At 33.7% G+C, this 15,524-nt stretch overlaps 1 protein-coding gene across 1 annotated transcript in view; it reads right to left on the bottom strand.

The window, feature by feature from the left end:
• The window catches only part of LOC129223302 (scoloptoxin SSD14-like), a 91,475-nt gene extending 77,398 nt beyond the window's left edge, over positions 1-14,077 (bottom strand). The window contains exon 1 of the mRNA XM_054857871.1: positions 13,831-14,077. Within this exon, the coding sequence (XP_054713846.1) occupies positions 13,831-13,958 (128 nt within the window). The 5' untranslated portion in view covers positions 13,959-14,077. The remainder of the gene's footprint in view (positions 1-13,830) is intronic.
• Between the last annotated feature and the right edge of the window lie 1,447 nt (positions 14,078-15,524).

The following is a 15,524-nucleotide window of genomic DNA, read 5'->3' as shown; positions in this document are numbered from 1 at the left end:
AAAATAATCTGTTCCCCATCTTTTTTTTTTAAATTAGTTTCACAAATTCATGTGTAGATATTTGAAGAGTTTCTTTCCCTACTGCATGTATTTGTTAAATGTTAAAAATAAATTAAAAAAAATAATAATAATTTGAATTTTGGCTGCTTGAGTTCGAATTAAGTTATTCACGATCATGAATTGCGATAGGATCCTACTCGTTGGGTTTCTTGTTTCTACAAATGGAATGAAATGGAAATGACCAAGAAATTTGCACCCGTCATAATATGACTGTTAATTTTCTAGAAGAGGTAATACGAGTCTGTAAATAAGATAAATATTTTATGGCCGAATCTGAATTTTATCATAAAAATTATTTACTGCGTGAACACTTTATAACAATTGAAAAGTATATTGAAGTAATAGCACCTGGGATGCTACGGTAAGGTGGGAGCCTGGGGGTGGGGATAGAACCTGAGCTAAAGTGAACGTTCTCCGGTCTGTGCGCCTTCCGATGTGTGTGTGTACACTCAAACCTGTTTTTGTGCGGACTTTTTTTTTGTGTAGTTTATAAAATTTATTTATAAAACGAGCAAAAAATTTTAAGGGATTTTTTTTTTTTTTTGAAAGAACATTTTTAAAATCATAGGATCTGACCATTTTTTAAAATAACTTGACTAAGTTTAATATTTAAAAAAAAATGCATTAATCGGTGCGCTTTCATTGTTTACGCTTCTGCCGATGACATCAGAAATGATGAAATGCCATTCACTGATGTCACTCACAGAGCACAATATTCAATTAGTTTCTTTACTCACAAGTGTTGGCAACTATATGATTGATAGTAAGCGTAGAGTGCAATATGTAATTCGCTTCTTGATCATCATAACGCAGAAACGCGGTAGACAGATGCGCCAAAATACATCATTTGTGACGTCATAAAGACCACGCCTTATTTTCAAAATCAGACATTTAAAAAATTAAAAACTAAGCTTCGGAAAAATAAAAGTTTTTTCTAGCTCCATGTTATTTTTATTTATTTTTTGGTTATGCTATGAATTTCCTTTTGTAAGGAAAAAAAATCTGCACTTTTTCGAAATAGCTCTTGTGCACTAAACGTTTATGCATCTCTATGCGTATTGTGCACTAATATACTACTAAAATCTACACTAAAGTTATTATAACATGAGATGTGCTAAAAATGGAAGGGGAAAAAGATAAATGACATTATTTTAGTGTCGGTAAAATATTCGTGCGAGAACCACGGACCCGTCGTAGAACCATGTATTAGTTACACTCTGATTTTAAATGTTTTTAAAATTATGTTAATGGTTCATTTTCTCAAATTGCCGTCATATTTTTAACTTTTCTATTGTTCTTCTTCATTTGAAAAAGAATATTCCTAACCAGGCCTGTCAAGTGGAGATATCAGGGGGGGGGGCAATTATGACACCCCTAAATTTTACAAACATACTAAAATTAGGCATTATGCTCGTATTTTGGGTTGTTTTGTTGTTTTTTACCCGAATACAAAACCTTTGCCCCCCCCCCCGCGAATTTTTAAATATCGGGCCTGTTCCCAAGCGTACATTTTTAATTAAATTCTGTTCGTTGTAAAATATACACTACATTACGAGCGAAAAGAATGGCAATTGTTAACGTAAATTCCTATACCCCCCCCCCCCCTCTAATACCCATCAGGGTCAAAAGGGGCAATGAATGACCCTCTCAAGTTTTGAGAAATGAATGTATTTACAGATTGCGGAGCGTGTTTTTTTTTTTTTTTTTCGATGTAATTTATTGAGCAGAAAAAAATTCGCATGTAAATGAGCATGTAAAATTAGAAATGAGGGCCGCCAGCAGAGAACGGTGGGGGGTGGTGCTGCAAAGGCTTCTGGTCCAAGTTGAAAAAGGCACGGACACCAAAAACGGTCAAATGAGAACAATAAGCAATCGTGATTGCTCAAAAAATATATTAAGAATTACGCATTAATATTAAAAAAAAATCATATGTTTTCTGTGTTTAGTTAAAATTTTTTATTACGCGTAATTTTTGATATGATATTAAAATAATAATAAGAAATGCTCTTCACCTTTGTAATACAATGTTTATTCAGCACTTTTTCTCTTCATTCCTTCTTTTAAAATTGAAATTTTCGTCAAATGACGTACGTCCGATAATAAGTCGAGAAATCACGTATTCACAGATGCCAAAGCGCCAACGCTCACAATCACGCCAAATGGAAACAAAAACAGGGGTAGCCAGTGGCGCCCTCTTTGTTGCCATGAGTTTCAGCGATTGCCACGGCCGTTAAGTATTCAGTGGGGCCATGGATCATGATACAAGTCTATTCCAAGCAAACTTCTAACGAGTCTGTAGTTCAAGTTCAAACATTCCTTCCTAACCAATGCAAAAATAATTTTTAAAAGCGGCAAAAACAATTCAGTCAAGTCATTTTGGTAGAATGAAGATAATATCCAAATTATGAGTTTCGGGAAAACAAAGTTGTTTTAACAAGAAAAAGCAAATGTTGGGAGAAAAAAATTAATTCTTTTAAAAAAGGAATTTTTAAATTGACATCTTTTAACAGGTGCAGATTTTTGGTCTGCAAAATACGCTACACCCTCTCTTTCTTTCACTTCACCCTTTTTAAGTCCTTCTGAAAATAAGAGAGACTTCAAAATGCTATGTCGCCCCCCTCCCCCGAAAGGCACACCATAGTAGCCCGATCCTTCAACCTCTGCCCAAATTCAGGAAAAAAATAATGAGGCTTAATTATTTGCTTGGAGTTAATTCACAAATAATTTCCGAACTTTAAGCTCAAAAAAAAAAAAAAAAAAAAAAAAACTTTTTAATAGCAGAAAGTAGTCGTCACAATCGAGCTAAAGGGGGCAGTAAATTTTGATATCTTCACTGGTGGCATAACGAAAAGCATGGCCGGTGGATTCGGTGGGAAAATTACTGAATACGGAAATTTTAGAGCCTTCAACTTGACTAGTTTTCCCCAAAAATCAATCCGCCTCCACAAGCACTGAAACATCAAACCCATACCTAATCAATCACTATTCATTATTTAAGTAAACAATTAATTTTACATCCTAAACAAGTAATAAATGACGGAATGTTTAAGAAGATTAGTCACATCATAAGAGAAATGTGTCATAATTCTATAAGAATATGTTTCGAACAGTAGATAGTGCAATATATACTTGTCTTTATAGTGTTATGCGCACAAAAATGAATTACAAGTTAAATGAAAATATATTACTTATTTTTTAATTCATTATTACATGTTACAAGTTTTGTGAAGAATAGCTATTAGTTTATATTGCAGACTGTTTCGTATACCTAATAAACCCCTGTGTCTTTGTTGTGAACAATTTTTAATGTTAACACTAGCTGCGTGCCCGGCGTTGCACGGGCTACCTAAAAAATGTAAGAGCAGTCCAGTTGATGCTTTTGTAGTACACTGACACTAGTTTCTAACGCGTTAAGGAATAAATAAATGCGCGTAAAGCAAGGTTTGCAAAACACCAGTAAAACATATTTTTGCCAAAACACCTCATCAACGTTAATAATCGTTATCAATGATACAAGTTATGAGTACATTTTCAGTCAGCACAAAAGGGGAAAATATATGCATTATCAACTATAATCTTTACTCACGTTAAACTGAATTACATCTGATAGATTATATCGGAAATATTTATGCACAATAACAATCCGCTTTTTACATAAAATAGTCTACTACCCGGCGTTGCCCGGGTGTTTATTAATGCAACATACCACTCAGATAAATATTTGGATGGATTCTATCCACATGGTCGTACAAGAATTACATCAATCCGTTTTCCCAGGTACAAACCCTCAAAGAACTCAAATAACTTGTAAATCACTCATTTACTTTACGACGTGCACGGTCCTCCTCGAAAATGAAAGTTATGTCATGTGACGCGTATTTAACAATCAGGCTTGAACCAAAAAAGAAGTCACTGAAATTTTGCGGCAGATTGCGGAAAACCCCAAAAAGTAAACATTTTAAATCCCCTGATTACAGGAAAAGCCTCAAAATAAAAACAAGAATTTTACCTGTTCATATTCGAGAAAAAAAATGGCAACAGATCTTTCATCTCAATGATTTTCTTCACCCGCTATACATTTTAATAAAAGCATTGTTATGGAAAGTTGAGATGAAGCACTGAATAATAATTTGAATGGAGGAAAGCCTTCGAAAAATAGGGATTTGATTTTGAAATCTAAGAGTCATAATTAATAGTTTTTAATTGCTATCTCCGCTAATTATTATCGGAGGATTATGTTAAATAGCCAAACATGAAGACGGGAAGATGACGAATCCATCGATACCTGGTTCGATGGTCAGTTCACTGTCGTTCGGGAGAAGAAGCTTGGACGTAGATAGATAGATAGATAGATACTCAGATTTTATATGTATAAGACTAGCTGCGTGCCCGGCGTTGCACGGGCTACCTTAAAAAATGTAAGAGCAGTCCAGTTGATGCTTTTGTAGTACACTGACACTAGTTTCTAACGCGTTAAGGAATAAATAAATGCGCGTAAAGCAAGGTTTGCAAAACACCAGTAAAACATATTTTTGCCAAAACACCTCATCAACGTTAATAATCGTTATCAATGATACAAGTTATGAGTACATTTTCAGTCAGCACAAAAGGGGAAAATATATGCATTATCAACTATAATCTTTACTCACGTTAAACTGAATTACATCTGATAGACTATATCGGAAATATTTATGCACAATAACAATCCGCTTTTTACATAAAATAGTCTACTACCCGGCGTTGCCCGGGTGTTTATTAATGCAACATGCCACTCAGATAAATATTTGGATGGATTCTATCCACATGGTCGTACAAGAATTACATCAATCCGTTTTCCAGGTACAAACCCTCAAAGAACTCAAATAACTTGTAAATCACTCATTTACTTTACGACGTGCACGGTCCTCCTCGAAAATGAAAGTTATGTCATGTGACGCGTATTTAACAATCAGGCTTGAACAAAAAAAAAAAAAAACAGCAAAATTTTGCTGCAGATTACGGCAAAATAATCGAAAAGTAAACAACTTAAACACCCTGATTACAGGGAAAGCCTTAAAACAAAAGCCTAATTTTATTTCTTTATATTCGAGAAAAAAAATTGCAACAGATGTTTCTTTTCAATGATTTTCTTCACGCTGTAAATTTTAATAAAAGCGTTCATCCGGAAAGTTGAGTTGAAGCACTGAATAATAATTTGAATGGAGGAAAGCCTTCGAAAAATATGGATTTTATTTTGAAATCCAAGAGTCATAATTAATAATTTTTAATTGATATCTCCGCTAATTATTATCGGAGGATTATGTTAAATAGCCAAACATGAAGACGGGAGGATTACGAATCCATCGATACCTGGTTCGATGGTCAGTTCACTGTCGGTCGGGAGAAGAAGCTTGGACATAGATAGATAGATAGATAGATACTCAGATTTTATATGTATAAGATGAGAAAAGTTGCATTTAATTTTGATCAGTTTTGAAAATTATTTCAATTATTATAAATAAACATCCTATTTATTTTAATTATGCATTAAAATTTTCAACATCGTGCATACAAACTATATATACATATTAGTGTGCTTTTATACAATACAGTTTTGGCCACCTCTATGAGGGTTAAATCTAGTTTTGGCCGGTTTTTGCCAGTGGCATGGCCAAAATAGGTTTTATCCGGCCAAAACTACAACCCTGATTCTAATAGCAATTTATATTCTAATGAAGTTGCAAAATTATTAATTTGTGTCTGAAATATTTAGAATAGAGCGATACCAAAATAATGATGAAATTAGCTAGATAAGCACATTCATGTCAAGAAAGATGTCGTGCTTGATATACCTAAATCATTAATGATTGTTAGTGAAACCAATCTTTCCTTGAAATGCAACAAGACAGAAATGCTATAAGCTCATATATCTGTACAGCATAAAAATTACTGAAATGAGGGGTAAAGTACATATTGAAGACAAAATAAGATTTTCAACAAAATATCGGATTTTTTCCAAAAAAAAAAAACAGCTGTGAGGAGGCTCTAAAGATGATAAGAAAAAATTCAAACTTATTTCTTTGAAAGCTGTAAAAATAAACCAACTTCAGCAGCCACTCTTAAGCAGTTATTAGTCCTAATCGATATAAATATTTTACATTTTCTAGATAAAGTTGATAATTCTTTCATTTTTACTTTCTTCTATATCTAATATATAGAAGAAAGTATTTGATTCGCGCAAATTTCAAGTTTGAATTTTGACGGATTCGAACATTTTGAGGTGTGCTGAGTTCATTTCGACCATTTTTGGAAAATGTCTGTCTGTCTGTCTGTGTGTATGTGTGTGACCGGTTTTTGGTGGCCGCTCTACAGCAAAAACTACCGCATGAAATCGAACGAAATTTGATACACATATGTGCCCTTATGAGAACTTGTGCCCATTGGTTTTTGGCGTGAATTCCTCCAAGGGGGTGGAGCAATGGGACGTTTCTTGAGTTATGCGTACCTGCTATTCCCCAAAAAAGTAACTGGCGGAATCAGACAAAATTTGGTTCATATTTTTCCCCTAAGATGTACAGGTGCTGATTCAATTTTGGTGTCAATAGCTCAAACGGGAATGAGCTATAGAACGTTTTTTGTTGTCACTTGTGACTGCTATATCTCAAGAAATTATGAACGGAATTAAACAAAAATTTATCTACAAGTAGCCCTTTGAGGGTACAAGAGCTGATTCTATTTTCACGTCAATAGATATAAAGGGAGTGGTACAATCGAACGTTCTCTCGTTTTCATTGCAAGCGCTATATCTCAAGAAGTAATGCTTCGTTCTGGATGGAATTTGGAATAAATGTGAACCTATATGTAAACAGGCGTTGGTTCAATTTTGACATCAATCGCTCCTAGAGGGGGTGATTTTTTTTTTTTTTTTTTGTACGGAAAAAAAATATGGTTTTATTAATACAACAATATGAAAGATAAATCCTAATAGACTGTTGTCTGCGTATTTCCTGTGATTTTAATTGTAGGGAAATGATCCGAAATATTATCTCACTGACTTAAAATGTTTAACTGTTGCCATGTTATGTTTGTTAACGAATAAAATATTTGTAACTAATTCAAGCAAGGGTTTTAAAATAAGGCTGTTTGCTTTGCTTTTGCGATAATTCGGAAATTAGGACGGTGATCAAGATTTTATGTGCGTAATTTTATGTTTGTTAGAAAGATTGCTTTCTTGTCAAGCATGGGGAGGGATCAGAATTCATAAGAAAGATATAGAAGAAAGTTGGCCACAAAATACTAGTTAAAAATGAAGATGAATGAATGAGTGAATTAAAACAATCAGAGAGTTACAAATTGCACGTTGAAGGGGGTGGGTGTGCAATGCATTAAATTTAAGAAATCTGAGAGAAAATGGTATCCCTAAGTGTCAGTTCCAACAAATACAGTGGATAATGAATAATTGTTTTAGAAGTACAGTGAAATACAAACAATACCGGTACAACGAAATATCCATTACAATGAACAAAATATTTGGTCCCATTTTAAAAGCCACAAAGATAATGTATTAAAAATCTTGTTTTAAGGAAACTAATTTCTTCCAAAATTCAATACAACAAAATGCTTTTCTCAGCGTCAGTTTGAATATTTTTAATTTAACGCTCTTTTCGGAAATTAAAACACGACTTTCATAGGTCTTAAAGTGAAAACTCCGTTTGTTATTTCAAAACAGAGCCATTCAAGGAGGAAATCCGCACATGTTGAAATATAAGCTGATGTATGACAACAAAAGCTGTGTGTTTAGACATGGGTAGTCAATTTCTGCGCTCCAAACCTGAGGCACCCTGCAAATTTGCAAAGGAGTCAGCAAGATTTTAACCTTTCTTGTGGTCAGTATAAGTGGAATTCAAAAATTAGAATCTTTCATAATGTCCTTCGGGAGTAGTGAGTGATGTGGATTGGGTAAATACCCAGTGGGTAGGTAAATATTTTTTGGGTATTTACCCAAGGCTTGGGTTAACACCCAAAAACTGGGTATTTTACAAAAAAAATGAAAAAAGTGAGTCGGAAATTTTTTTTTAAAAATCTAAATATGAAATAATTGGTAAAACTGATACATACATATGCATTGCACAGTTTATAATATTTTTTATTGGAAGACTTGATGAAATTATGAAAGAAACATATCGTGAACTAAAGAATCTTTCTTTTCAATGTCATAATTGGACAATTATGAGCATTTCAATGATGAACTCCAGGATTTCGAAATCACAATCTAGGTTAGTCATATCCAAAATGAAAAAAAATGAAGCATGAGGGATGCTTGGAAGAATTTACTGAGAAGTTACTAAGAATTGCTGTTTAAGTGATAACGTGGCAAATATAGAAACAGTTTTCATATTAATCAGCAAAAAAAAATCAAAATATTGTTTTCTGTTGCCTCGCTCATTTGCATTTGCTCCCCGGTACTTCATGATGAAAATTTATTTGAAACTATTTTTAATACACACAATTAGTGATGTCGGGTGGGAAGGTAAATATATTTTTGGGTATTTATCCGAAGGCAGGGTAAATCCCCTAGTAATTGCGTATTTTGCCAAAAAAAAAAACACTTTAGGTGGTATCAAAAGGTGATGATTTTCTATTTAAAACATAAACTGTAAAATGAAAGATTAAAAATATAAAAATTTATATATTATAATTCCTTTTATTAAAGGCATAATGAAATCTTAATTAAAAAAGCGTCAGAATTTAGAATGAACTATTCTAAAACTTAAATTGGATGGCAAGATAATTTAATTTATTATGGGATAAAACAAAGGGATTTAAGTTTGATTTTGTCACATAGATGGCGATAGCACAACTTTTCATCTTTGATTTTTCATAATATCATGCTATTAGTTAGCTTTGAGTTGTAATCAGTTTGTCCAAAGCCTCCTAAACACTAAATGCCACTCACATTTGCTTTAAATGGATCCTCCGCCAATACACAAATGCTACTACCTGACGGCAATACATGGATGGTGTTGCTTTGACGATGGATCCAAACAATTCAAATCAAATCGTTAATTGGTGAATTTTAAATTTAGAATAATTTAGAAGTTAACCAACTGTTTTCTCCACTTTTAATTTCTAATGCTTTCAACCTTCGATAGTTGGCAGTAGCCAGAAGACCAAAATTATGCTTACTGGGATCATTTTGCTCTATGTTAAAAGGGAGAACGCGATAGGCATTTAGTATTTAGGAGGTGTTAGTTTGTCACTCACTTTGTATTTATACTGGTAAAACTTTAAATTTTGCTTTGAAAAGTGAAAAACAAAAAAGAAAGATGGGGACATTGATTACGCATATCCAACACATTTAATGTGAATATCATATTAGATTGCTAAGTTGTTTCACACAATAATTTTTTAAATATGTGATCAAAATACAAATTTTGGGCAAAAATTTATTGTTTTGTATATGGTTGGTTACATATATACATAGTGGAATACAAACAGAAAAGTATTTTAGTGAATATGAATTTTTGAAATAAATACCCGAGTAAATACCCATTGTGGGTATTTACCCGGGTATATACCCTGGGTATTTACCCCTAAAAATAAATACCCAGGTATTTTACATCACTACTCTGGAGCAAATCTCTTATAAAGAAAATAACACTTTTTGTGAAGACGACCAATAAATAATAGGTCACTGTTCAATATTTTTCTTTGTTTTTATGTAATAAAAAATGAGTTTAATTATATTTTAAATTGTTGGTAATGGTAATTTTTCAGATTTTAGACTTACAAATTCAATACTTTTATAAAAATACAGAAAGTCTAAAGACGATTTCGTTACAACAAATATTCTGTTACTGAAATATTTTATCAGTTCCATGGAGTTGGTTGTAGTGGGATTTCATTGCATAAAAATTGGTTAAGTATTAAACGATGATTGACTAAACATGAACGAAAATTATTTATTCACCTTCATTGTTTTTTTATAACTTTCATTGCAATAATAAATTGAACTCCTCTCCTAAAATATGTTATTTTAGTTTAGTTCTTTTATTTGTAGCCTATGTTTTGCCAAAAAGAAAAAATATATACAATAGCATTTCTTCAGAACAAGAGCTTGGGGTATGCTCTGGTCCACTTTAAAAAAAAAAACCCAAAAACGAAGACTTTTAGAAGAATTAAGAAAGCAAAATTCTAGAAAAAATAACAGTGAAGTTGATGAAGGCCTAAGTAATGCTGATTCATAAGAAAATGTAAATGGTTCTCTGGCCTAAACAGTGTATAAGCAGAAGCTGTTCAATTTAATATTTTAATGTCAATATTGATCTTTTATTTTTTTATTTTTTAACCATTATATAAAAGAACATAAGTTACTTACAAACATTGGTTAGTCTTAGGGGAAGGTGCGGCACCATGCAATTTAGACACGTTTGCTTCAATGCAAATTTATTTTACTTCATTATTTCATCAAATCACATTTTAATTAAAAAAAATTAAAAAGTCATTACAATGTCCCAACCTGCCCCACAAAGTGGGGCACCTTGGGACACCAGCAATGATCCTAATAATTGTCATCTTAAATAATTGAAATCTTATTACTTAGAACATTTTCTGCTGTTGTTTCAAGAGCAGACACATCAACAGCTAGGAACTTCCTATTTTCTTTTCTAGATCTCACCATTTCTGTTATTTTAATATTTTAAAATTTTATCGAGAAAAAAAAATTAATTTTCTGTATAACAGTAGCCATTTTCTTAATTTTAGTTCATTTAAACTCATCAGATTTATTAAGTACACCCAAACCTCTTTTCATGCGATTTTTCTTTTTTTTTTTTTTGCAAATTTTTTTTGTGCGGTTTATGAAAATTATTTATAAAACAAGCGGAAATCAGTTATAAAATGAGTGCCAGGTAGCATCTTCAAGTGACAGCAGGGGCATCCCGACAGGAAGTCACTGTGATGGTGATTTTCCAAAAATTTCTTGATGCATGAAAATTTCTGGTAGTCGGCAAAATTATCATCACTTGGTTTATTTTGATTTCGTTTAAATATAACATTGGGTTATTTTCTACATGAGACTTTTTTTATGTGGTCCCTATCCACAGCATTTTTTTTTAACTGGGTTGAGAAAACAACTTTTTAAAGCTACTACGGTGAAGTTTTGAAAAAAAAATTTATGCGATATTTTTTATGCGGTCCTTATCCACCACATAAAAAGTTCGGGTGTATACAATGAAATAGGGTTTTTCTGTACTTTACACTGGTGGAGCTTGGGACAGTGTCCTAACCTGCCCCACTTAGATTGTTATTATACAGTCTAACCTTATTAAACCGCCCCTCAAAAAACCGCCACCCTTTTAGTTCGCCTTTCGCCAAGAAATGTGGTGAAAAAACGTCCAGTATAGGAATGCAATACAAATTCCCTCCTTAAACCGCCACCCCCCGCCATTCGTGAACCGTCACTGATTTTTGAGGGAAGCTGCATACTCGGTATGATAATATTGCTGCTTAAACTGACATCTTGAAAGACCATGTCAAGCAATTTAAACTTGGTGGTAAGCCATTTAGGAGAATGAATGTCCATGAGGAGCCACAAAGGGAAATCCTGAATGTCACACATATCTGCCACTTATGAACCACACAAATACACCTATATTAGCCACTACAAACTGTCCAGCTTTTTTATTTCTTTTTCTGTTTAATCCCCCCCTCCCCCGCCTGCCGCACTCAATCACTAAGTTCCCAACATCTCCATGAATTTTAATCCAATCTCATCTGCTCACCCACTTTTTTCAACCTTTTCATTTTGACATTTCACTACTCAGCTACAAAAGCATTCATTCTTTACCCCCCTTTTCTGTTCTGGTCAGCGCAGGAGGGTGCTGAGGCCTCACCTGATATACAACACTGGGCACAGACTTCAGCAAACAAGTTTGTATCAACATTCTATAAAATCGTTTTCTTTTGCTTCCTTCAGCTAAGATGTCGAAAACAATCTTTACAAATTCTTAAATGCACAAAAAAAATCTAATTTGTGAATTTAAGAATAAATACTGATTCACAAGCCATCAATTTATTGTCAGGGCCTGATTAATGCACGGTAATGTGGATCCATGGACCTGGGCACAAGAAGAGGGAAAAGTTATTTATTTATAGCCTTTTTTTGAAATTTGTACTTTGATAATGTGCAGGTTTTATTGTGAGTGGGGCACCAAATTGAACCAGGACCTGGGCACCACTTTGATTTGATCTAACCCTGCTTATAAATAAATACTTTTCAAGATCTGGAAAAAAAAGGTAGCCAAAGAAACGGTCACTGACACACTGCTGGAAGTACAATGGCTGTTATTTTTCAAACTTCATTTGAAAGGAAAATACATGCCTTCAAATGTTTTTCATGAAAACATGCATTTATGCAGGTTTGGGGGAACTCGTTAAACCGCCACCCTCGACTTTCGCTAACTTTCAGCCCGTCAATAAGGTTGGTGGTTTAACGAAGTTCGACTGTATATCAACTTTTTAAAAGTTAGATTTAGCAGCACAATACATTTTTCAACCTTTAAATTATTATGAAAGGATATATTTTAATTCTCACACATGCTCTGATTGAAATTATTTCGTTTCCTACTTAAAAATGTTAATAATGAAACTACCTATTAATGCAACTTTGAACCTTTCAAAACAAAGAAAATTAGATCAGTCTTTAACTAAGATAAATAAAATACCTTTGTGCAGAACAGTAAAGTAAGAAAAACAACGTTTAAAAAAAGCAGGCAAATTCGTGCTTTTTTTAACGTTGTTTTTCTTACTTTACAGTCTTTAACTGTTCATGTGAGAAATTCCAAAGCACACTGAAGAGTAGATCCTGCTCCCATCGATGATGTCCTAAGAGAACTAATTTCTGTTTATAAAATTAAAGCTGAAATTTATGGTGTCCCAATGTGGGTCATGTCCCAAGGCCCCACCTTCCCCTATTTATCAATAAAATTGTTATAGCAAGTGGTTTTCATAATGCAGACCAACGTAACCCAGGCTCGTGGTATATTGGTCCGCTTCACAGTTTTATTAAATTAATACATGAAAATAATTAATGAATTCAATATTTTCGAAAAAATCTGGGATGATGCGAAATATTTAATGAAACTCATGATGAAAAATCCAACTGCATATTTAACTTTATTTTATTTTGAGTTCGTGTATTAGTAGGAATAACTCAAAATACAATTGTGTACTTATCAAACAGTAATTTAAATAGTTATCGCAAAAAAGTGTCATCTTGCGGATTCAACATTTTGAAAAAAATACTGTGAAATGGCCTTACGACCAATAAACAACTTAATTAACAATTTGGTGATTTAACCAAAAAAAAACTAAGTGCCAATGATGTCATACTTTTATGTCCTAATCTCGAACTTGGAGAAAAGATGATAAGAGTGGGAGCTGAAAAAAATTCTCGGAAAAGTCAAAAAACAGGTAATATTTTTAAAATCTTAGAGGATTTAAGATGCGCGAAACAGAGACAGAAATATTTTACTTTCTACGAAATTAAATACTTCAAAAAATATTAAAAGTTGAAAAGCATTTGATTAATATAAGAAATAAAAATTAATTTAAAACCATCGTCTACTCCAGAAACACCTACATAGTCTAATCTAATTATACAATACATACACATTTTGTTATTTTGACATCTTTAGTGATTTGTTAAACAAAATAAAAGGGAGTTGCTGGGAACAAAACATTTTATTTTAGTTGGGCGCAAATATTCTACTTAATAAGAAAAACAAATACCTTTCATAAGGTAGAAGTGTTGGATAAGATGCTTTGTTTTGCACAAAAGCATTCTCCCTGTCATCGAAAGTGTTCAGTTGCACGTATGAACCGTGCGTACTCCTACTTGCACTAGGTTCGCGATTCATTATAATTGCTAATTAAAAACCTTTTAAGCTTAAAATAACTTATTGTCACTTTTTTAAAAAATTATATATTTACAGCAACCGGCAAAAACAAAATCACTTAGCAACAAAATGCATCTCTATTTTCGTGACGCAATAATAAACAACAGAATGAAAGTTACAGTCATGGTTGTAGAAGTAAAGTGATCGTTAAGTTTAAAAAATATTTCCGTGGCTTCGTTGACTATGCGAATGAAAAGTGACAGCAATGTGAAAGCATTAAATTCGTTATCAAAAAATCTATAAGAGGGCCATTGATCTTCACTGGGGATTGTAAATTTACTAGGACCAGTCTAGCTGGACCCAGAGCCTGTTGCTGGTCGTCACTTTTGTATTTGTATTTGTATAATTTACTAGTCCACGTGAAAGTTTTCGCATATGATACAGCAGCACTCAATAGTAGTAACCGATCATCCCATATCACGATCACGCAGATGTAGCTCAGTGGTGCGCATTTACAAGTGCATTTGCAATTTTAAAGCTTGAATAGCCACATTGCGGTGACTTAAGAAATTATCAAAAGAGGTAAAATATTTTAATTTAACGTCGACAAGACAGATGACTCATTGACCAGGTTATATATCCTATACAAAAATGACGGGTTTGTCTCTAGCTTTTTCAGCCGCCTAGCCAGAAACTGCAGAGCTTCCTACAGTTTATTTAAACTGCAATTGGATAAAATATTGCTGTAAATTTTTAACTTAAATACCGTAAATTCCCGGTAATCTGAAGTTTCGGTAAATATAACTGGATTTATTTTCGGTAAATTGTAATGAAAAACAGTACTTAAAAATATTTAAATTTTCTTAAAACAATGAAGCGAAGTCCTTTTTTCAGCATATATGATTCTGTACATATTGTAAGCAACGAATAAAATAGTTCAAGTATCCAGTTGCATCATGAAAATATTTTTAAAAACTTTGAACATTAGAACTACGACAATTAGAATTACGTTGGGGGTCATTTTGAAATGAAATCTGCCTAGCTCCCTACATAATGGTATACAAGGTATGATTCATAAGTTTCAAGGCTGTTTTTTTTTCCCCAAGAAGGGAAGCGCACGCGAACGGGCTGTGGAAGCAGTGAGGGGTGTCGTGAACGAACGGAAACTGTGGCAGTTGTCTTCGGAACACTAAAGAGTGCGCATCGCTTGCTGCGTGAGTACGTGTCATTGACCTCGGTCGAAAAACGGGGGATAGGAAAACGAAGCAGCACTTAAAGCACCCCGCCGCTTAAGGGATCGGGTCCACCGCGTCCGCCCGGCGATAAAAGGCGATTGGATTCTCTACCACGACAACGCGTCCGCTCGCACGTCGAACGCCGCAGACGAAGTTTTGGTCATGTTCACCGTGAAAACACTGCCACAGCCACACCACAACCCCGATTTTGCTCCAAAGTGACTTTTTCCTCTCCCCCCCGAATCAATACAGGCCTAAAAATGAAGCGATCTGACTCCATTGACGGGGAGGGGGGGGACCAGTCCAGCAGCCTTCGATGCGAGCCCTTGACAACATATGTCACTCGAGGACT

The sequence above is a fragment of the Uloborus diversus genome, chromosome 1 (genome assembly GCF_026930045.1).
Source record: "Uloborus diversus isolate 005 chromosome 1, Udiv.v.3.1, whole genome shotgun sequence".
Taxonomy (NCBI): Eukaryota; Metazoa; Arthropoda; class Arachnida; order Araneae; family Uloboridae; genus Uloborus; species Uloborus diversus.
The sequence above is the reverse complement of the archived record's forward strand: the minus strand, read 5'-3'. Positions and strand labels throughout refer to the sequence as shown.